The sequence below is a fragment of the Equus caballus genome, chromosome 23 (assembly GCF_041296265.1).
Source record: "Equus caballus isolate H_3958 breed thoroughbred chromosome 23, TB-T2T, whole genome shotgun sequence".
NCBI lineage: Eukaryota > Metazoa > Chordata > Mammalia > Perissodactyla > Equidae > Equus > Equus caballus.
Genome location: NC_091706.1, coordinates 33,735,530 through 33,760,426, shown reverse-complemented (window position 1 = coordinate 33,760,426; position 24,897 = coordinate 33,735,530). Strand labels below are relative to the sequence as shown.

General features: G+C 38.4%; 1 protein-coding gene across 2 annotated transcripts in view; it reads left to right on the top strand.

The window, feature by feature from the left end:
- The window catches only part of MAMDC2 (MAM domain containing 2), a 147,864-nt gene extending 124,461 nt beyond the window's left edge, over positions 1–23,403 (top strand). For both annotated transcript variants that reach the window (XR_002803197.2, XM_001489321.6), the window contains exons 12-14: positions 14,448–14,707; positions 22,170–22,254; positions 22,395–23,403. Coding sequence is in view for 1 of the 2 variants with exons in the window: in XM_001489321.6 (XP_001489371.1) it covers positions 14,448–14,707; positions 22,170–22,254; positions 22,395–22,459 (410 nt within the window). In the remaining variant the exon portion in view is untranslated. The remainder of the gene's footprint in view (positions 1–14,447; positions 14,708–22,169; positions 22,255–22,394) is intronic.
- The last annotated feature ends 1,494 nt before the right edge of the window (positions 23,404–24,897 follow it).

Below are 24,897 nucleotides of genomic sequence, written 5' to 3'. Positions count from 1 at the left end.
TTCTAGATTATCTAGTTTGTTGGCATATAGCTTTTCGTAGTATTCTCTTATAATCTTTTGTATTTCTGAGTGTCCATTGTAATTTATCCTCTTTCATTTCTGATTTTATTTCTTTGAGACTTATCTCTTTTTTTTATTGGTGAGTCTGGCTAAAGGTTTGTCAATTTTGTTTATTTTCAAAGAAGCCGCTTTTAGTTTCATTGATTTTTTTCTCATGTTTTTTAGTCTCTATTTCATTTATTTCTGTTCTGATTTTTTTATTTCCTTCCTTCTACTGATTTTGGGCTTTGTTTGTTCTTCTTTTTCCAGTTCCTTTACATACACCATTAGATTGTTTATTTGAGATTTTTCTTGTTTGTTGAGGTAGGCCTCTATTGCTATAAACTTCCCTCTGCTGCATCTCATAAATTTTGGCATGTCATATTTTCATTTTCATTTGTCTCCAGGTATTTTTTGATTTCTCCTTTGACTTCTTTGTTGACCTAATAGTTGTTTAGTAGCATTTTGTTTAATCTCCACATATTTGTGGCTTTTCTTATTTTCTTCCTGTAGTTGATTTCTAGTTTCATACCATTGTGGTCAGAAAAGATGCCTGGTATTATTTAATCTTAAATTTACTTAGACTTTGTTTTGTGGCGTCTTATGTGATCTATCCTGGAGAATGTTCCATGTGCATTTGAAAAGAATTTGTATTCTGAGGTTTTTGAATGGAATATTCCATATATGTCTACTAAGTCCATCTGGTGTAATGTGTCATTTAAGGCCAATGTTTCCTTATTGATCTTCTGTTTGGATATCTATCCGTTGGTGTAAGTGGAGTGTTAAAGTTCTCTACTGTTATCGTGTCTATTTCTCCTTCTATATCTGTTAATAATTGCTTTATATATTTAAATGCTCCTATGTTGGGTGCATAGGTATTTACAAGTGTTATATCCTCTTGTTGGATTGTTCCGTTTATCATTATGTAGTGCCCTTCTTTGTCTCTTGTTGCAGTTTTTCTTTTAAAGTCTATTTTGTCTAAGTATTGCTATCCTCACTTTCTTTTATTCACCATTTGCATGGAGCATCTTTTTCCATACCTTCACTTTCAGTTTGTGAGGGTCTTTAGGTGTGAAGTGTCTCTTGTGTGCAGCATATATATGGGTCTTGTTTTTTTATCCACTCAGCCACCCTATGTCTTTTGATTGGATCATTTAGTCCATTGATATTTAAAGTAGCTCTTGGTAAGTATGTACTTATTGCCATTTTGTTACTTTTTTTCTGGGTGTTTTAGTAGTTCTTCTCTGTTCCTTTCTTCTTCTTTTGCTCTCTTCCCTTGTGGTTTGATGGCTTTCTTTAGTATTATGTTTGGTTTCCTTTCTCTTAATTTTTTGTGTATTTCTTATGGGTTTCTGGTTTGTGATTACCATGAGGTCCATATTATAATAACTTACATATATAGCAATCTGTATTAAGTTATTTTTAGTTTGACCTCTTGCTAAAAGCTCTACTCTTTTATTCCCGTCCTCCCACATTTTATGTCTTTGATATCAGATTTAACCTGTTTTTTGTCCATGTGTGTCCGTTACCCTCTTATCATGGAAATAGATAATTTTAGTACCTTTGTCTTTTGACCTTCATATTACCTTCATAGGTGGTTGATTTGCTACCTGTACCGTATATTTACTTTTATTGGCAATTTTATTGTTTTGTTTGTGTGGGGTTTTTTTGGATAATTTTCTTCTTCCTATTTGTGGGCTTTTCTTTTCTACTTAAAATAAGTCCCTTTAGCATTTTTTGTAAGACTAGTTTCTTGGGGATAAACTCCTTTAGTTTTTGCTTGTCTGGAAAACTCTTTATCTCTCTTTCCATTCTGAATTATAACCTAGAGTATTCTTGGCTGTAGGTTTTTTCTTTTCAGCACTTTACTATATCATGCCACTCCCTTCTAGCCTGTAAGGTTTCTGCTGAGAAGTCAGCTGATCGTCTTACAGGGTTTCCTTTGTATGTAACTTGTTACCTTTCTCTTGCAGCTTTTAGAATTCTCTCTTTATCTTTAATTTTGGACATTTCAATTATAATGTGTCTTGGTGTAGGCCTATTTGGGTTTATCTTTTTTGATGCTCTCTGTGCTTCCTGTATTTGGATGTCTGTTTCCTTCCTTAGGTTAGGAAAGTTTTCAGATATTATTTCTTCAAATAGCTTTTCTGCCCCTTTGTCTCTCTCTTCTCCTTCTGGGACACCTATAATCCTGATGTTAGTGCACTTGATTTTGTCCGAGAGGTCCCTTAGATTGTCCTTGTTCTTTTTAATTCTTTTTTCTTTTTCTGTTCAACTTGGGTCATTTCCTCTAGTCTTTGGTCCAAGTCACTGATCCTTTCTTCTGTATCATCTACTTTGCTATTGATTCCTTCTAGTGAATTTTTCATTTCCATTATTGTATTCTTCAGTTCTGATTGGTTCTTTTTTATATTTTCCAATTCTTTGTTAAAGTTCTCACTGTATTCATCCATTCTTCTCCCAAGCTCGTGAGCATCCTTGTGACTCTTAACTTGTACTGTTTATCAGGTAGATTGTTTATCTTTGTTTCATTTAGTTCCTTTATTGGAGGATTTTCTTGTTCCCTTATTTGGAACATATCCCTTTGTCTCTTCATTTTTCCTCATTCTCTGTGCTTATGTCTATGTATTAGGTAGATCAGCTACATCTCCTGATCTTGGAGAATTGGCCTTATGTAAGAGATGCCTTATGAGGCCCAGCATTGTGCTTCCCTCTTGTTACCAGTTCCAAATGTTCCAGGAGTGTCCCCTGTGTGGGCTACTTGTGTCCTTCTGTTGTGGCAGGGTTGCTCTTGCTGTAGGCACACGGGGAGGCTAGGCTGTCTCCCTGGCCAGCTGGTTGTAATGCTCAGCTGCGTGCAGCTGTTACCATCCCTTTGGTCACTTTATTGGGCAGGGGGAGTCCCAGCATAGTTGGCTGCAAGATCTAATAGCACATTCCTGTTGCACTCTTTCTGTTAAGTGAGTAGGCCCCCTGCATGACTGGTTGCTAGACTCAGGGGCTTACAATTGCTGTAGGCCTTGGCCTGTAAGGGTGTTGTCAACTCTCTCAGTAGTGCAGCTGAGTGGAGCTGGCCTCAGGCGTGGCAGCACACAATTGTTTCAGGCATTGAAATGTGGGGCCAATCCCGTATGTGGCTGTTTGAGAAGCACAAGTCTGCCACAGCTGACAAGGCCCACCTTCCACAGGCCTACATGCTCTGTCAATGCAGTCATGCCCTGTGTACAAGCCCTGCCCACTGAAGCAGACCCACTCACCCCACTGTAGAGGTCCCACACACCCTGCCTATGCAGGCCCACAAGTGGCCTGAGGGCTTGCTGTTGGGTGGGGCCAGTCCCTAGGGTGGGCTGCCTGCCCTAGCTGAGCTGGATTAAATAGGTGCTCTACTGGGTGCAGCAGACACCTGCACTAACAGCTCAGGGTAAGAACTCCAATAGTGTCTGCCAGTGTCTGTGTCAGCATGCCTGTACTAGATCACAATAATAGCTGCTACCAATGTCTCAGTCTCTGGGGTGGTGGTCCCAGCCACCTCCTGCCTTGCTGAGATGCACCTAGAGCCTCTTGAGTGAGTCTCTTTTCCCCAAAGGACTGTGCACTTTTCTTTCTAGTGATTATAGTTTGCTTCCTGAAACAGGTGAATTTGTGTGTGGGCACCTTTAGGAGCAGGATTTTCTTTCTTTTATGTTTGATAGCTTTTCTGGGGGCATTCTCTGTTGTATTTAATAGCCAGCAAAGCCAGATATGATGAAAGTCATCTCAGAGTTCTTCTGAGTTCAAAAGCTGCTTATTATGGCAAAACTCTCCCACTCGGATCCCCACTTCTCCAGAGAAAGCTTCATACCTTAAAATTGCTCCTAGCTGTGAAGTACCATGGCTAGAATGTGGCTTTTCCCTCTTCAGAAAGCAATGTCTGCTTCTTCCACCTCAGTCAGCACTGTATCTTGTTGTGGAGGTTCTTTTTATCTAGTTTCTGGTTCTCTCTCAGGGGTGATTTTTCCAAGGGTAGTTGTAAATTTGTTGTGTCCGTGGGAGGAGGTGGGTTCAGAGTTCTCCTATGCTGCCATCTTCCCAGGAGTCTCATCTGTTTCTTTTTAATAGATTCAAGTTCTTTAGTGAAATTCTCCATCTTATCAGCTATTTCTTGAATATATTATTAATGCTCATATTATTAAATTATTAATCCTAGTTATTTTATAGTCCTTCTGTGATAAGTCCATACCTGAGTCACCTGTGTGTCTGTTTCTATTGCCTGTTTTACCCCCCCTTTGGCCCTGTTTCTTGAAATATCTGGTATTTGGATTCAATACTGGACATTATGAATGAAAAATTATAGAATCCTTGGTGATGATGTTTTTTCCTCCAGAGAGGATTTAATGTATTTTCAAGTAGCCAACTAGAGTAGAGCGGGTCACCTCAGTCCAATCAGAACTGGGCTAACTGAAGGTGGTGTTGCAGTTCTGTTTTGCTGGGTCAACCTCTTGTTCTCCCTGACACCTAGGGAATATTCTCCAAGAATATATCCTGGGATTTTCTTAGGGTCTCTCCTCTCCTCTTTAGTATGTCCTAAACTTCAATTTTTGTCTCAACAGCTGGTGAGATTACTGGAAACTCTACTTTGTTTTGCATTTGGCTTCTTGGCTCTTAACCTCTGCAACTTAAGAATTTGGCTCATGCCTCTAGGGAAGATTGCCAAGTGATGGATTCACTATTCTGTGCCTCTTTTTTCTCGCAAAACTTGGTTCTCAAGCCCTGACTGATTTGGGAGCTCTGAACTCCAGTTATTGTCTTCCCCAGCCAGTGAGATCTGTTGGTTTCTCTGCCTCTTGTTAGCTGCTCTCTGCTTAGCTTCTAAACAGAGTAGGCAAATGCCCCAAGGGGAAAAGCAGCTTGAAGAATGTTGAGCTCACTTCATTGACCTTTCCCTTTCCCTGGGATCTTGACCTCTTAAGTTCTTGCTGCTTGGGAAGCTCTCTGATAGCTTCAAAACAAGTGTTTTCTAGAAAAGATATATTTTACCCATTATTTGTCTGATTTTTCTCAGCAGGAGTGTAGGTCAGCTACAAATTACTCAACATAGCCAGAAGGAGACGTCCCTGGTATTTCATTCTTTAGCATCATTTATTTAAGAACATGATTATTACACTCAGAATTTGAAGGCATCTGCTCTTTTCTTCTGTACCATAAGCCAACCAATCATAGTGTTTTGAATGAGATCTTTGTGTCTCTGGCCTCTCTCGACTGTATTATTTTATTGATGTTGCTGGCTGTTCTACCCAAGGTCTTGCTGTATCTGAGATTATGCTGTTGTATGGTGTTCTGTTCTTTGGCAAGGGGTAGTAGGAGGAGAGTATTAAAATTTACATTAATACTGCCTCTGGCTATAAACTGCCCAAGAGACAACGTAATTTTCTACTTCTTTCCCTTTATAGCACTCAATCTTTAGTAATAAATATTGGGGACAACTACGTAGTGATAAAATGCTGCAAACGTCTTTAATTATCATGGGAACCACTTGAAAATCACCTCACATTTTTTTAAAAAGTGATTTATATAGTAAATGCATTATTGCTTAGATGTATTTCATGGAATTTCTCTTCAACGTGGGATATAGTCTGAAGTAATAAGAAGATTTTCATTGGCTCAATAAATTAATAACAGTTCATGGATTTATAGAATGCTGGAAGTAGACAGGATCTTATAGATCAGCCAAAGCAACATACACATTTTAAATATGAAAACACTGAAACTCATTCAAGGGAGTTTTAATTATTATCTGCTTGGATCCTGGGATAGCAACAGCAAACCTGTCTGTGATTAGCTGTATAATTTAAACAATAATGGAATTACTTCCCAAAAGAACTCTTATTGTCTACTTTATTGATTTATTGCTATTTTTGCATTTAGTCCTAACAATCTTTTCTGTCTCTCTTTTTCAAATACAAGCAGTAAAATAATGGCAGGATGCATAAATGGAAGAACATCTTACCCTATACATTAGTAAAGTAATAGGCTCAAACTCAGAACCAGCAACATAGTATCTTTCTCCTTGATGACTGGAGGGTATTTGTTTGGCATGGGTGACAACAGAATTGTTTTTGAATGCAATGTGTTCTGGGACTTTCAGAGGATATACCTTATGTACTTGTAGACTGCATTCTACCTTTTCACTTCCCAACCTCAAAGCCTATCAATTTACACTTGGAAGAATAAACACAAGAAGAAAATAGAGGAGAGGCATACAAAGCTGCTTTATAGACAACTCCATTAGATGGTCAGTAAATATAGGCCCCATTCAATAAAAAGATAAGCTCAGAAAAGCACAATATTGAGATGCCAGTTTATCATGTGTCTATCAGAATCAGTACATCATCATACATAGCAATTCCAAGGGAGCTGTAGTTCCTGACTCACTAACGGGCAATGCAATAAACCTTTCCAATTCTAGAGTGTAGCATGGTATAGTCTAGTGGAAAGACTATGGGTGAACAGCAAGCTGACTTTGCCACTTGCTGCCTGCATAACCTGGGGTGTGGTCACATGACTTCTCTGAGCCTTTGTTTCCTCATGTGTAAAATAAAGATAACAGTGGATGTCCTGCTAATCTCTTAGGGATGCTATGATGATTAACTGAGATTATATTTATGAAGGCTTGATACTGTATAAGCTCCACTCAAATGCATGGTATTACTATTTTTACATTTAGTGAATCTTTTACGAAATCTAATGTTCATCTCTGGGATGCTTTCTTAGACTCATTGTTTTGTATCATTTGTGCTTTTACAAAGAGAAAATCATAGCCTATGACTACAAGTAAAGTGACCTAGTAGAAACCAGAAGGTTTGTAGACCTTATACCAATGGTTTCCCAACTACCATTGGGGAATTCTAGTGGTAAGTGGATGAATGTTTTTTAATTTGATAGTAATATCCATGTTTAAGAAAAGTACATAACCCGTACATCAAAATTATTGTTTCACAGATTTATGGTTTGTTTTCTGTTTTCATGCTAATAGGAAGTTTCCAATTTGAATAAATATATTTAAGTAATAATGGAATCTATTTAAAGAAAAATATTAAACATATAATAGGGCAGGTGATATATGGACAGGCAAAAAATAATCATGAAGGAGGTATTTATATGACTAAAATTGGGAAGCATTTCCAATGTTTTAGTCAGTCATCTGGTACAAGAAGTCATTCTAGTAGAACAACAACAAAGACCAAAAAGAAAAAAGAAATCTAGCCCCACAATTTGGCTCCTTATTTAATAAAATAATAAAGCCATTTGTGATAGATGGGTCTTGACTTGCATCGAGATGGGATGGACTCCGCAGGGTTTGTCTGTCCATTTCCTGCCACCGTCTACTTGAGTAGCTGTCTCCTGGCAGGATTGGAAAGTTTCCTGACACAGATGCTGTTTCTTTACAAGACAATAAAAACAAGTCGTAACAAAGCTCCCAGGGTTTTATTAGCTATTGAAATTTTATCAACATTTGTATGATGCCATACTGTCAGAGTTCTTTTTAAATAATCGTTTTAGTTGCCATAGAGTTTACAGGGGTTTTGGGGCCAAAAGATAGTAGATTAAATAAATCAACAGATAACCATCCAGTTGAATGAGAAAATGCCTTCAATTGTAACATTTCCTAGCTCACTGAATCCACCAGTGAATAGATTAAAAGTCACCCAGTCCTGTCTTTCTCCTCCCCCCAGCTGCATCCTAGAAAAGCAGCTATTCATCATTTTCTGAACAATTTCCAGAGAAAGAGACACCATCAGTTTCTTTGTGGCACTGTTCAGTGTTTCAGCAAATCTTCTGTATTTCTGGCAATTAAATTCTCTTCCAACATGCTGAGTAAAGTTAGAAGTCTTCTTCGTTTCTAAGAACATGCCCTTCTGGTGTGATAGAAGTATCATTGATGCATTAAAATACCAAAGAATGAAATTTATTTATAAAATTGTGCCGTCAGACAAAAGAAAATCAAAACTATATGTTGAATGTGTTATATAGCTGAAACTTAATAGCAGACTAATTGAAGTCTTTGTCTTTTAAGAATTTGGGTAGTTAATATCCAGATATGTAACAATGCTACTCAACAAATCTGTCCCCATCTGAGAAGTTAGCTCCAGATTATTGAAATCTCTGAAGTCTTTCACTCTTTCTTTCCATAATTTATCTTATTGCACTAGGTTCTGATCTTGCCAGATTCTACTTACACAGAGATGGCTTCTAAGACAAGCTGTTTAAAGAATTGTGGTAAAATACACATAACACAAAATTTGCCATTTTAACCATTTTTAAGCGCATAGTTCAGGGACATTGAATACATTCACATTGTTTTGCAGCATCACCACCATCCATCTCTCGAACTTTTTCATTTTCCCAGACTGAAACTCCATACCCATTAAATAATAACTCCTCATTTATGACAAGCTTTAAGAATCATTTAAAAGGTAGGGTAAAGAGCAATTTTAGAGAGGCACATTTAGCTCTCGTTCTTCCCAAAGCATTGATGTCTTTTTTCCCTGCTTGTTAAAAATCTTCCTCCAGCTTAATGAATGCAGCTAGCTGTTTGGTCTACACGGCCTCGTGCAGGAGACTCGGGCTCCCTCCCTGCCCTGGTGGAAGGGGGCTGCAAGACTGGAGGAACAGCTGCTTCACTGTTCCAAATTAGGAATATGGTGTATCTCAACACATCACAGTTGTTGTGCAAAGAACAGATGGGACCTGATCTCCCAGGAGATCCATCGGGGCCCTCGCCTTGAATGTTAAACAATGACCCACAGAGAGAAAGTGATTTGTTTTCTCCAGTTAATAATCCCTTGCACAGACTGGAGTCCTTCATGTGCAGGAACACATGAGCTAGTCTGAGGTTTCAGTGCTGGGACTTCCTGGCTCCTGTCCAGGGCTTTTGTCTGCTGAGACAGGCAGCATTTGGAGTTGTAACATGGCAAAGCTTCTCAACACACAGGGCTTTTCTCTGCTTTCCAAACACAGGTGAGGCAGATAGGCTTTCCACGAAGCTCTGATCTTTTCTGGGAAAAGGAAATGTCACTTCAAGTCAAAAAGAAAAATGTATTTGGAATCAAGAGGAATAATTGGTTTGTGCATCAAAAGGACAAATTCTGATCAATTGACAAATACATTAAAATTATTTGTAGGTGTTGGTCTAGATTGGTCTAAATTGGTACTGCTTTATAGAATATACATGGGTGCTTAAAACAGAAACTGTATCCCAAAGGATTTTTGGAAAGGCCAACATTACTCAAGAAAAGTAGGCTGGTATCAGTGCCCCAGAAAGGCACATTTGTACTTACATTCTTCTTGATATTACTCTCTCTTCCAAAAGCAGCACAATTACACAAGTCAAAAGCTTAGGAAATTTCTTTTCGTATTCCATGGTGCTAAACACAAAAATCTGGGAACCTTAGGTCATAGCTTCAGCTGATAACTGAGACCCAGAGGTGCAGGAGCTGAAAGCAGTACCAGAGTAATGTTTCACCCATTTGAGGCTAAGTGATTAGTGCATTGTACTCATGAAAGAAAGAATTCAGTTGGCTAATCCTGGAGGTGATTAAGGGTTTTCCTCTCTTTCAGGACCTCAGACTAACTGGTTGGAACTCATGTCGTGATCACTAGGAATGCACACTACCCCCAAATGAAAGACACTTCTCGGTCATCTCTCATGATGGTTCCTCTGCTTCCTCTCCATTCTGGAAAGACTATGTTTTAGGGCCCCACAGGTCTCTACTTCCCAGTTTCTCAGTGGCAGCATCTTTCAGAGGAGCATATTTTTCTCCTTTAATTGAGTGTTTCATCTTTAGCCAAGGTCCTTTACTTAGGGTTCACGTAGGCCTTTTGAGAGCCCCAAAGCCAGTACAAAAAATTATTTTTCTTTGATTTTGTTCTTGTTTCCTTCAGAGTTATTTTTTGGAGGAATTTTTTTTAAGTTAAACATGCATTAAGATATTGGATCAGTCCTCTGTGCCACTAACTTGCATATAGGATAGCACAGGATACCTTGGTCATGGTCATTTTTATGCTTTGACCTTATTTTCTGTGTAATTAAATTAAATACATCCTTCTATTAGGATTATGTGTATCTGTATTTGTTTACATCCAGCCTAGCTTAAGTTAGAAAATGCTGAAGGAAAGAGCAATAAAAGTTCCTTCCATTGCAGAAAGTGCAAAAATCCAGTGCTTCTTGTGTACCAATTTTCTTGCCAGTGAAAGAATGAAGGTAACAAAGTTAAAGAATTATCTTTTGTGTTTTCCATTCAAAAAACATATCAGATGGTGTGGAAGTAGTTTGAGAACATTTGCTTTGATAAGACTTTAATTTCATCAAAACCTGGATTTGTTCTAGTTTTGCTTTGGAGCATCCTACTCAAGTATGTGTCTTATTGCCAAGACCCTCACACAATTGGAGTGACTGTGGTGGAGCCATGTTCTCTGGAAATGGTCAGACTTGTTTGTGGCTTAGAGCTGTGGGAGAAAGCGCATCATTTGTTCATGCAGCAAGTATATACTGAGCATCTACTAAGTTCCAGGCACTGTTCTGAGACCTGGACACATAGCAGTGAACTGAACAAGGAAAATCTCTGCCTCTCTGTGTTCCAGAGGAGGGAGAAAGACAAACATAAAAAATAAGAAAATTATGTAGTATGTTAAGAGGCAATTAAATGTTATGGAAAATAATAATTAGGGTATAGGAGTGAGGAGTGCCAGAAGAAAGGGATTGAAATTTGAAATAGTGTAGTCAGAATGTGCCTAATAGGAAAGGTAATATCTGAGTGAAGACTTAAAGGATGTGAGAGAGTAAGACAAGAAATTATATAGGGAAAAAGCCATTCCAGGCAGCGGGATTAGTACATGCAAAGGTCCTGAGGTGGTAGCATACCTACCATATTGCAAGAGCAGCATAGAGGCCAGTGTGGCCAAGCAACACAAAGAGAGTAAGGAGAAAGGTAGTAGGAGTCAGAAACTTAAGAGAATGGGCAGGAGATTGGATAGGGCCCTCCAGACAATAGTAAGGACTTCAGCTTTTACTCTGAGTGAAATGCTGAGCCAACCAATGGAAGGTTTTGAACAGAGGAGGGGTAAGACTTAGCTTTTGTTTTACAAGGATAGCTATGGATACCATGTTGGGATTAGGTAGTAGGGGACAAGGATAGAAGCAGGCAGACTAGTTGGAAAGTGTTGCATTGATCCAAGTGAGAAATGATAGAGGCACAGACCAGGGGGTAGCAATGGAGGTGGTGGGAAGAGAAATGACTGGATTCTAGACATACTGTGAAGGTAGAGCCAACAGGCATTCCTGACAGGCTGGATGTGGAGAGTGAGAGGAGGTGAGGAGTGGGACGTGACTCTCAGGCTTTGGGCTTGGGCAACTAGAAGGGGCAGAGTGGGCTTTAGGGTGAGGTTGTTAGGAGTTAGATTCGAACATGTTCAGTTTGAGATGTCAGTTTGACAGTAAGTGGAGATGCCCATGAGGCAGTTTCAATAAACCAGTCTAGATTTCAGCAAGGAGGTTGGAAATTTAAATTTGAGAAATGACAACATATATAGCATTTAAAGCCATGAAACAAGATGAGATGACCAAGGGAGTAAGTGAGAACAGAGAAGTTCAGGATCTGGGCCTTGGAGCTCTCCAAGGTCAGAAGGTCAGAGAAGAGAGGGTGAATGAGCAAGGGAGCGACCAGTGAGATGGAAGAAACCAGGAGAGTACAGTGTCCTGCAAGGCAAGATAGGAAAGTACCTCTAGGAGGCGGGAGTGACATGCTGCATCCAGTGATAAGGTGGACAAAGATGACAAGGACCGAAAATTGTCCATTGGTTTTAGTAATGAGGTTGTCATTGGTGAGCACTCCAGAAACATGGACAGTATTTTTCCTAATATTTTAAAGCAGATCATGGGGATGACTGGTTGATGAAGGCCACATCCCTTGGCTCTGATGGCCCATTTTTCAGGGTGACAACTTTACTGAGTGAAACATGGGGAAGGGGTTGCACAGTGCATACAATTTGATCAGACCAAATTGGACAGGATTCTTTCTCCCACTCTTTCAATATCCTGTAGGACTTCTCAGGTCTGTGTTTGTGGAAATAGGGGAAAGGGAAAGAAGGAATGCCTTGAAGGAGAATAGACGGAGCTGCCAATCAATTCTGGTTGGGATTTCTCAAGCACTGTATTCTGGGAGGTGACTAAAGCTGGTTGATTAAACTTCAAACTATAAAGAAAGATGCCCTAGAAACCATTTCATTTGCATTATTTGGGATCTCTTTCTTTTTTGCCCCAAGTCAGCCATTAATTTCTGCATGAAATAATGAGTCATAACACTAAGTAAAGATTATTTTTTACATCATGTATGTAAAAAGATCAGTATTGGCAAAGAAGAAAATAAAATTGCATGCAAACATTTGTGCATATTTTTTTCTGGTGGAAGAAATATAAACTTTTCATCAAATGATCAAGTAAGAACTACTGATGTAGAGTACAGTGCCTTTTTAAAAAATGGGCTTTAGGAGCACAAGATTATATTACTGGTGCATTATTCTAGAAATTACTATTCATATATTGCCTTATTTCAGTGGCAAGGGATTGCTTTTTAATTCTCTGATTCCAGGCAGAAGCAGGATTAGTCTGCAGGTAAATAAAGTAGTGGTGTGCTGGCGCTAGTTTCCACTGGGTCCCAAGAGTCAATTGTCTGACTTCTGTCGATAAGTCCAAAAGACTGAACACTGGTAGTTTGCAATGGGCCATGATGGAAGTATTTACACCACAAAAATGAGCCATAGCTACAATCAGGCCCCACCTCTCCAAAATAGAGCCAGTTGGTATTAAACAATTATCATTAAATTAAAAAGCAAACTAAACTTAGGAAAGGAAAATGGAAATGTAAAGTCTTATATACTATATATCATATAGTATATGATATATATTGTACATAATATACAAAATATCATATATAATTATATCAAATGTTACATAAATATGTCTTCAAGGCTAAAAGAAATGTCACAAAAATTTTTGGGAAAGAGGGCAGGACAGGAAACTAATGTTTGAATATGTGTTAACATGTGTGCCATATGCCCACATGTATTTAATTCTCACAACTCTGTAGCACAGGTACTATTAACCCTTTTCCTTTTGTTTACAGTTTTATTGAAGAATAATTAACATACATCACTGTATAAGTTTAAGGCATTCAGCACGATGATTTGATTTCCATATATTGTGAAATGATTACCACAATAGGTTCAATTAACATCCATCTTCTCATATAGACACAATAAAAAGAGAAAAAAAGGAGAAGAATTTCCTCCTTGAGATAAGAACTCTTAGGATTTACTCTCCTAATAACTTTCCTACATATCGTACAGCAGTATGAACTATAGTCATCATGCTGTACATTACATCGCTAGTACTTATTTATCTTATAACTGGAAGTTTGTACCTTTTGATCACCTTCCAGTTCCTCCTTTCCCCACCCTCTGCCTCTGGTAACCACAAGTCTGATCTCTTTTTCTGTGAGTTTGTTTTTTCATTCTTTTTAGATTCCACATGTAAGTGAGCTCATACAGTAGTTGTCTTTCTCGGACTTCGTTCACTTAGCATAATGCCTTCAAGGTCCATCCATGTTGTTGCAAATGGTAGGATTTCCTCATTTTTTTATGGCTGAATAATATTCGGTTGTATATATATTTATACCACAGCTTTTTTATCCATTCATCCATCCACGGACACTTAGGTTGTTTCTGTGTCTTGAGTATTGTGAATAATGCTGCCATGAATGTGGGGTGCAGATGTCTTTTCAAGTTAGCGTTTTCATTTCCTTTGGATATATTCCCAGAAGTGGAATTGCTGGATCATATGGTAGTTCTATTTTTTATTTTTTTGAGGATCCTCCATACTGTTTCCCCTGGTGGCTGTACTATTAATTGTTATTTTTAAATAAGTACAGGTTCAGAGAGGATAATTCATTAGACCAGGATCACGCAGACTATATTAGAGCCAAGACTTGAACCCAGATCTATCCGACTACCAAATCTGTGCTCTCTCCCCTAAACCAGTGTCTGGAAGATCCCGAATATTGTCCGTGAATTAGTAGGATAAATTCTGATGTGTTAATCACCACGTCAGGGGCATAATACTAGTATGTTAATTAGCTCTTATATATTAAACTAAATTATTAAATGAAAAAAATGATTTTGATGATCTAAATTTTGTAGCATATTTATTGTCCTTGGATTATACATATTCTCCAAAATTATAAAATCCTTTATCAGTACTGTAGTAGAGTCACCCATTTACTGTAATTTGTTTCCAGGAACACTACTCAAAAGAGAAAGAAGACACTATAGTTTGTGTCCTTTTTAACAATGCCTGATTTTGCATTGCTCTCAAGGCTACTACATGTACATCGAGGCCTCACACATGGTGTATGGACAGAAAGCACAACTCGTGTCCTGGTCTCTGCGAGGAGTCACTGGAAAACACTGTTTGACGTTTTTCTACCACATGTATGGAGCAGGGACTGGCCTGCTGAGCGTTTATTTGAAAAAGGAAGGTGACAGTGGAGAGTCCCTCTTATGGAGAAGAAGAGGTGAGCAGAGCATTTCCTGGCTACGAGCGCTGGTTGAATACAGCTGTGACAGGCAACACCAGGTAAGACAAAAGAGCTAAGAATCAAGCGATGGAGATCGTTTCTATAAGCTTCTGAAGTTCTTTCGTTTTTTTGCTACCAGAGAGAATGTTTTGTTCTTTTCCAGGGTCATAGATAAAGGCAGTACTTGTTTAAGAGTAAACATAATTAGTCTATATTGATTAAATCTAAGCAGGGAATGGGAAATTAGGCAGAGAGAAAAAGCTTTGGGTATTTATGCGTAAAGTGATTTTTGCAATTCAGTGATGAAAGTGTATCTATTTTTGTCTTGGTACATTATGAGTGTCAAGTATATTCTATGCGTCCTGCAGATCTCCAAAACAGAGTCTCCCTTTCTTCTAAACATGGTTGTTGCAGCTATGTCTTTCACTCATCATCACTCACATGCAAGGGCTTTTGTATAAGCCCCTATTTGACAGAGTATATGGTCCAGAGTAAATTTTTAAGCCTCTGGCTGCATTGATGTGGAAGAAACTGAGTCTTGATCCTAAGTCTTCCCTTGAGTCCTCTCATGTGCTGTAGAGACCTCCATCCTGCAGGGTCCCGATTATCAGGGAGTCTGAGCAGCCATAGGAAAGAGCCGTTTAAATTCCAGTTGGTGAGACTGAGCAGCCAATCTAGTCTAAAGATCAGCAGCAGCCTCTTGACAGCCACCGACTTCACCTGCCTGCCATGAGCCCATGCTCCAGAAAGCTCTGAGGAGATAACCTTCAGACCTCTGATTGTTTCTGAAATTGCTCTCTAGAATTCTCAGATGTGACCTTCAAGTAAAAGCGCCACTTCTTCCTCATGCTTGCATCTGGCTGATGAACCCCCTGGACCAGCACCACTCGGCTTTAACCACTGGCTGCTTGGTCTAAGCCCAAATCTTCCTGGGAGGAGGCATCCAAAATAAGACTTGATTTGACACCACCCCACAACCAAAATTAATTTTCTACAGATCTAAATGGGAAGGGATTGCAGAAGCTTAGGTGGCCAGGTGGCAGTGCCGTCTAGGGTGCTGCATGGGTAAGGAACAAATTACAGAGGGAAGATTTCCTTTTATCCAGGAATGGCCCATTGTCTCAGCATGGATAAAGCTGTCTAGAAATTTAGTAAAGAATGACAGATACCCCCAGGAATGATTCTGTTAGTGATTTAATGTCTGTTTACAGAAGGAGAGTGGATCACTTAGGAACTTACTAGTATAATTGATCATCATTCAGAGGGGTTGGATTAATTTTGTTAAGCTCTTAGGGAACTCATACTGATACCCTATTCAAATGTTCTCAAAGTGTAGTCCTGAGACCAACAGCAACACCCAAAATGCAAATTCACCTGAAATGAAATTTACCTGAAATGCACATTCTCAGACCCAGCCTCAGAACTACTGAACTGGAAACTCTGGGGTGGGGCCCAGCAATCTGTGTTTTAATAAGCCCTCCTGGTGATTCAGATGCACGCTAAAGATGGAGAATCTCTGTTCTAGACTAAATGAATCTAAGTCTCTCTGGTAAGGCCTGAGCATTGATGTTTTTTAAAACCCCTAAATGATACTGATGCCCAGATTTCTAGGATCTGAGTTTTGGGGAACAGGTGACTTCTCAGCTTCTAAGTCCAGGGGGTTGGGTATCTGGCCTTGCATGTACAGGCATACCTCATTTTATTGCACTTCTCTTTATTGTACTTCGCAGATATTGCATCTTTTTACAAATTGAAGGTTTGTGGCAACCCTGCATCAAGCACCATTGTTCCGACAGCAGTTGCTCACTTCAAGTCTCTGTATCACATTTTGGTAATTCTTGCAATATTTCAAACGTTTCCATTATTGTATTTGTTATGATGAGCTGTGATCAGAGCTTTGATGTTACTGTTGTAACTGTTTTGAGGTGCCACAAATTGCAAAATTCCATTTCAGACAGCGAGCTTAATAAATGTGTGTTCTGATTGCCCTGTTAACAAGCTGTTCCCCCATCTCTCTCCCTCTCCTCGGGGCCCCCTATTCCCTGAGACACAGAAGTATTGAAAATAGGCCAATTAGTAATCCTACTATGGCCTCTAAGTGTTCAGGTGAAAGGAAGAATCACGTCTCTCACTTTAAATCAAAAGCTAGAAATGATTAAGCTTGGTGAGGAAGGCATGTTGAAAGCCACGATAGGCAGAAGGCTAGGCCTTTTGTGCCAAACAGTTAGCCAAGTTGTGAATGCAAAGGGGAAGTTTTTGAAGGAAATTAAAAGTGCTACTCCAGTGAACACACAAATGACAAGAAAGCAAAATAGCCTTATTGCTCATATGGAGAAAGTTCCAGTGGTCTGGATAGATCAAACCAGCTGCAACATTTCCTTAAGCCAAAGGTTAATCCAGAGCAAGGCCATAATTCTTCAATTCTGTGAAGGCTGAGAGAGGTGAGGAAGCTTCAGAAGAAAAATTGGAAGCTAGCAGAGGTTGGTTCATGAGGTTTAAGGAAAGAAGTTATCTCAACAACAAAAGTGCCAGGTGAAGCAGCAAGTCCTGATGGAGAAGCTGCAGCAAGTTATCCAGATCTAGCTAAGATAATTAATGAAAGTGACTACACTAAACAACAGATTTTTAATGTAGATGAAATAGCCTTATAATGGTAGAAGATGCCAGCTAGGACTTTCATAGCTAGAGAGAAGTCAATGCCTGGCTTCAAACTTCAAAGGACAGGTTGACTTTCTTGTTAGGGGCTAATGCAACTGATGACTTTAAGCTGAAGCCAGTGCTCATTTACCACTCCAAAAATCCTAGGACCTTTAAGAAGTATGCTAAATCTACTCTGCCGATGCTCCATAAATGGAACAACAAAGCCTGGATGACAGCACGTCTGTTTACAGCGTGGTTTACTCACTATTTTAAGCCCACTGTTGAGTCCTACTGCTCAGAAGAAAAGATTTCTTTCAAAATATTACTGCTTATTGACAAGGCACCTGGTAACCCAAGAGCTCTGATGGAGATGTGCAATGAGATTAATGTTGTTTTCATGCCTGCTAACACAATATCCATTCTGCAGCTCATGGATCAAGGAGTCATTTTGACTTTCAAGTCTTATTATTTAAGAAATACATTCTGTAGGCTACAGCTGCTGTAGATAGTTATTCCTTTGATGGATATGGGCAAAGTAAATTGAAAACCTCCTAGAAAGGTTTCACCATTCTAGATGCTGTTAAGAACATCATGATTCATGGGAAGAGGTCAAAATATCAACATTAACAGGAGTTTGGAAGAAGTTGATTCCAACCCTCATGGATGACTTTCATGGGTTCAAGACTTTGGTGGAAAAGCTAACTGCAGATATGGTAGAAATAGCAAGAGAACTAAAATTAGAAGTGGAGCCTAAATTGCTGCAATTTCATGATAAAACTTTAACAGATGAGGAGTTGCTTCTTATGGATGAGCCAAAACACAGTAGTTTCTTGAAATGGATTCTACTCCTAGTGAAGATTGTTGAAATGACACCAAATGATTTAGAATATGATGTAAACTTAGTTGATAAAAGCAGCGGCAGGGTTTGAGATGATTGACTCCAATTTTAAAAGAAGTTCTACTTTGGGTAAAATGCTGTCAAACAGCATTGCATGCTACAGAGAAATCGTTTGTGAAAGGAAGAGTCAATCAATGCAGGAAACTGCATTGTTGTCTTATTTTAAGAAATTGCCACAGCTACCCCAATCTTCAGCAACCACCACCCTGATCAATCAGCAGCCATCAACATCGAGGCAAGACGCTCCACCAGCAAAAAGATTATGACTCGCAAAAGGCTCAGATGATGGTTAGATTTTTAGCCATAAAGTGTTTTTTAATTAAGTTATGTACGTTGTTTTTTAAGACATAATGCTACTGCACACTTAATAGACTACAGTATAGTGTAAATTTCACTTTTATATGCACTGGGAAACCCAAAAATTCATGTGACTCTCTTTGTTGCAGTAGTCTGGAACTAAACCCGCAATATCTTGGAGGTATGCCTGGGTGGCTGGTGGTTTGAAATGTTTTTCAAGCACAAAGTAGTTCATCTGGGGTGGCATCTTGGGGTGTTCAAGTTCAAAGGGTGCAGAATGGCCTGAGAAATTTTTAGCTCACAATGTGGAAAGACTCCAGACCATTCCCTTTGGCTTCGAGTAGAACAGATATGAATCTGCCATGAGAAAGTTTCTTCTGGGTTTAGTGAGTCCCTGAGGAATCCTAAATGACTGTCTGGAGACCGGGCTGAACTACTTTCTCCAAAACATACTAGTGTCTAATAAAACACAGATACGCCCATGTGCAAATAGATTGGCCATCTTCTACATGCTAGGCACTTACATTGCTAAGAGCTGTACCTAAATTCTTCCAATTGATCTCATAGCTCCTCTTTACAGATGGGGAAAACTAAATGTCTAGCTGGTAAATGTCAGGGTGATAATTCAATCCCAGATCTGACTGTTTCCAAAGATTGGATCCCTAAGCCACTGTTCTACACTCCCTCCTACCATAGAAGTCCCCAAATACACTCATTCCTCTGGGTATCACGACCACTAGGTGATCTTGGAGAAATCTCATCCTCTCCTAGATTTTATACATTTTCAAAATGGGGCAATAATTCCTGCCATGCCGACATCACCAGAGTTAGAGTGAGGGTCAAATGAGATTATGTATATGAAAGGATTTTATGAACTTTAAAGTACCAAAATATAAAAAGATGTTATTGCTTCTATATTCCCTTCCGGATCTCTCTGGTCTCTCATTCATACCATGTCAGACCTGGTATTCTCAATAGCTACATCAGGCATCCAGACTGAGCTCCTGTAGTATGAGGTCAAAATATCTCATTTTAATAAATATTTATTGATCACTTGCTATTCTAAGTGCTAGGGATCCTGCAATGAGCATAACATATAAAGTTCCTACTCTTTTGGAGTTTACATTCTAGTGGAGGAGAGGTAGAAAATGTAAACCAGAAATATATAGTATAGCATCAGGCAATAATTAGTGCTATGAAAAAGAACAAGTCAAGCTGATCAGGTAATGAGGTCAAAGAAATATCAGGGCATAATCATGAAAGGCTTTCAACGATGTGGTAGACTTTGAAATTTATTCCAAAAGCAAAGAGAAACGATCAAATGGCTTTAAGGTAATATGATCTGATTTACATTTTAAAACAATCGCTCCAGCGACTGCCTGGAGAGTAGACGGTAGGGCAGCAAGGAGACTTTGGGGGTTACTGCAGTAATCCTGGCAAGAGGAGTGGTGGCTCAGGCTATGCGACCGAGGCGAGAGTCATCAGAAGCCCACAGAACTTCCTTATGGGTGGAATGTGGGGTTTGAGAGAAAGAGAGGGGTCAAGATGATTCCAAAGTTTTGGGCCTGAGCAACTGCTGGAATGGAGTTGCCAGTTATTGAGGTGAGGAATACTTTAGCTGGCGCAGATCTGGAGGAATGAGGACAGTGTGTGCAGGAGGAAAATTAACAGGTGGATTTTGTTTGGACTTGCTAATTTTTTGATGTCTACTAGACATCCAAGTGGGCCTGTCAAGTGAACAGCAGATGAGACTGGAGTTCAGGGAAAAGAACAGAGCTAGAGAAGTAAATGTGTACATCATCAGTGGGGGTGGGCAGGTGTGGATGATTTTTAGAATGCTATACTACTGCTGCCATTTGAAACATCCTACACGGGAAATATGTGAGTGGCCTCCTGATGACATTCCAATCATCAGATTATCCTTGTAGAAGAAATGCACCAAGTGGCAAAGTTTTAATCACGCTCCTTCTTAAGGGATTGATTAAAGTACTAAGCAGAACCTGACTCATGATTGATCAAAAACACAAAATGATTTTATTTCCGTTGGGTTCTTTGCTTACCTTTCCTCTGCTCTCAGGTATTTTCCTCCCTGGTTTCTTATATTTTGATGCCATTGAAACAAAGAGTTAGACAGATTCTTAGCTCACTGAAATATTTGCATCATTCATTTTGTTCGTTATACTGTCTAACATTTACTAGGGATTATTATGTGCTGGGTACTTAGCTAAGACCAGGTCTCTGAATTTTCTTGCTCATGATGCCCTTAGTCTCAGTGGATTTTTCCTGGTGCCCCCAGACCAAAAGAAATACTGAACAGTTCCATTTATTAAGTAGATGGGTCCAAACAGCTTAATAAGTATTTATGTCCTAATGACTTAGTAGCCATTTGAAAAAATAATACACTTAAATTGAAAGAAAAAATAACATTTTTATCTAATTCTTAAACAACCACAATTTACTAATAGAATGTGTATCTGTAATACAAGGGGAAAATCATAATGCTATAGAATGGTTATCATTCAGGTATTAAGGAAATTCAAAGGAGAAAGTTGTATGAAATCAAGTGTTTGGCCCAACCACAAACTATTCAGAATATAATTCCATCAGGGCCAATCTATTATGCTTCTATTGCAGACTTGGAGGCCAAAAAATAGATTGTATTGTCCACAAAACCAAAATGCTTTATTAACTGCACTCATATATCCTCCTATCTAGATGCATTAGGACGGTTATTTTTCTCTTCTTGCTACTTATTTGGATTCTTGTTTAGGATTGTGTCCTTTGAATTTTTATTAAGGTTTTTTTTTTGCCACATTTCTGTCATTAAAGCTTCTCTGAGTCATTAATTTCAAGATAGTTTCATATGCTTATTAATTATCCAGTTTATGTTCTTCGATTTAATTTAAATCGTAAACTAGTCCAATGGGGAGTCATTTGCTCATAAAATGAGTAGAGCAAATGTGTTTTCTGGACAATTTTCATTACCCACAAGCCTCCCTGGAGTATTCAGTCGTTTATTAACCATTATTGGGGCAGCCTTGGAGCTGGGAATGTAATCTGTTTTCCCTAGAACCTGAATATTTGGTAGTTGTTTTCTTCTCACAATCTAAAGTCATGAAACTGGTTCCCTCTTCTTCCTGGCCTGTGTCTTGGATGTTATGGTATTTAATACGATAAGTGAGCCATTGTCTTTTTGGTAAATTTAATTATTATGCTTTGCTGTTCATACATGGGTCTCATCAGTCATAGTAAATTCTTCCACCTAGTACCAGTATCAAAGGCAGATTTATGGAGAACCTAAGGAAGCTTAAGCTTCTGGGCCCATCACTTTCGTAGGCCCTATGAGTGCTGGGAGTAGAATGTTCTAGGTAGGGAGGGGAAAACAGGTTGCCACCTCTAGGAAGCATCTCTAGCTGAGCATTTCTGTGCAATTGCCTAAAGAGATCTCAGAAGAAGGGGGCCTGAGTGTCCAAGGCTCTAGTAATTTGTTGTGAATTTTCTTTAAATTCCAAATAAGTATTCTCTTTTGTACCTAAATTTGAATTTATGATTTTGTATTCGTTTCCTTAAAAGGGGCCCCAAGAGCGATCTAAACTTCTAGACCCACACAGTTTGGATTTGCCCCTTACCAGCTTTGTTTTATCAGAATGACTCTATTTCTAAATTCAAACTTCATTATTTTTCAGATAATTTTTGAAGCCATTCGGGGAGTGTCAATAAGAAGTGATATTGCCATTGATGATATTAAATTTCAAGCAGGACCCTGTGCAGGTAACAACATTTTTCCTGATTATATAAACTTGATGGAAAAGGGATTTTGCAATAGTCTCAAATCATAAGAATGCAAATTACACATTTTTATACACTAAAAATAGAGAAAACAATTATTGTCTATTTGTCTTTCCTGACAGAAATGGAAGATATAACTCAGCAATCATCAGGGTATTCTGAGGATTTAAATGAAATTGAGTATTAAAACGTGATCTGGATTGGATTAACTAAACAAAAGCCATACCTCTCTTCAATCAAAATGAAAAGAAAACAAATGAATACTGGACAGTCTTAACCATTTCATAAGTTATAAAATGACTTCAAGCACTCTTTCCATTACTTTTGCAAAAAATACTGACTCAGGGCTTTTTTTTTTTTTTCTTTTTGCATATGACAACTGTTACTAGACGTACAGGCTGCTAGTTTTGCATAGATCATTCATCTTAATTTTGGTACCAGTTAAAAATACAAATGTACTATATTGTAGTCATTTGAAGTAGGCAAATAGACGGCACAATCAAAATGAGATGTGCTCACTTAAATCTGCATTCAGTGAATGTATTGGGAGGAGAATAGGTCTTGTGGGTTTCCTTTTGAAATTCAAGTATCGTAAGTATTTTTAAAGTAATAATGTGAGGTGTCATTCTGCAGAATGAATGCAGTTTTTCATGGTAACAAGTTAGTCTAAGAAAATGAAGTCTTATTTTCTGTATTTTATTCCTAGAAATGGAGTATTAATTTTTAAATATTTTTACCATATGTGATAACAAAGGATCATTCATGAATGTCCCAGGGTATGTCAGTATTAATTAATGCTGTATTACAAGACAATGCTACCTTCTTTTTTCTTCTTTGAACTACTTTTGAAAGTCACTATAAACACATGGATATAAATTGCACTCTTTTTTTGTACAGCAAGCTTGAAAATGTTTATGTACACACACCCAAAAATTTTTAGAATGTGTTAAAGAATTTTACTGATTTTTATAATAAATGTTTTGGTAAGGTTTTGAGTAATACGAATTCAAGCAGATATACTAAACTACTGCTTTTTATTTACATGTTTAGAAAATTGTATATACATGTTTGTATACCCAAACAGCTGTTATGAAATTATAAGATTACCTAATAAAAGGTAATTTGAAAATCTTTTCGCTGACAGTTAACTCATTTCTACATTATTTCTCTTTGTCAGAATATCTTCACTACATAACTGCAGATTATAATTTGAATCTCTGCTCTGCTACAACTGAATACTTCTTAAGCCTTTTATTAGTGACTATGTAAGCACTGCATACATTGATGCAGTAATTAATTTTTTTTTTCAGGGAGATTATCCCTGAGCTAACATCCACTGCCAATCCTCCTCTTTTTTTGCTGAGGAAGATTGGCCATGAGCTAACATCCATGCCCATCTTCCTCTACTTTATATGTGGGACACCTACCACAGCATGGCTTGCCAAGCGGTGCATAGGTCCGCACCTGGGATCTGAACTGGTGAACCCCGGGCCGCCAAAGCAGAGCACACAAACTTAACCGCTGTGCCACCAGGCCGGCCCCTGCAGTAATTAATTTTTAAAGAGTGTTTTATTTCATATAAACAATCTAAATTTTTCCTCAAATTTTATATTATTAGAATTTAAATTCTGTGAGGATAAGGATTCTTGCCTGTTTTGTTTACTTTGCTAGTCTCAGTACTCAGAAAAAATATCTGGTATATATTAGGTGCTCAACAAAGAAATACTTGTTGAATGAATGAATGAATTTAACCCTCCCAACATCCTCCAAGATGGAGATATTATCCCTTTTTACAGATAGGGAAAATGAGGCTCAGAAGAGTGAAAAAATTCTTAAGATTCCACAGCTGTTTTTTAATTTTATAGTCCGGGTCTGTCTGCCCCAAAGCCCATACCACTCACTGCTTTGTGCGGCCAAAATCCATTGTTCTCATGGAGTTGGGAGGTTTTCCCACCAAGAATGTCAGAACCCATAAATTAATCTGTAAAGAGCATTACACTTCCCTGAACACCACATTCTTTAGAAAACAAAAAACACTCAGCTATACAAAATAAACATCTGAGGTTTATGGGGAAAATAGACTTTTATAGAAAGCAAAATTTTGTGAATCAAATCCTTTCTACTCATAATGATTAATTACTCAGAGTGGGGAAATCCCTAGATGGAGTTGGGACATTGGGAAGGAAGATTTCAAGATGATGACCAATTCACCAGCATGCTAGACATGATAATCTCCTGACAGTATTATCCCTGTCCAGAGCTTAGTTATATTTGCTGAATAAAGAAATGAAGATTGTATCTCCAGGACCTAACACAGTATCTGGTACATAGTCAAGGGTTTATACCTCGTGGTGAATGAATGAAGTAATTCACCAGCCTCCTTGCTTATGGATTGCATAAATCCATGTTAATAATCATAGCGAACATTTATTGAATACTTACTATTTTCAGACATTGCTCAAAGAGATTTATATGAATTTTCTTATTTAATCCTGATAATAACCCATGAAGTAGATCCAATGATATTTCCCTTTTATAAATAAGGAAACTGAATCTCTCCAAGTTCAGGGGCTAGTATAGGGCTTGGGTTTGAACCTGGTCTGTTTCGCTGACAAACCTGTGTTC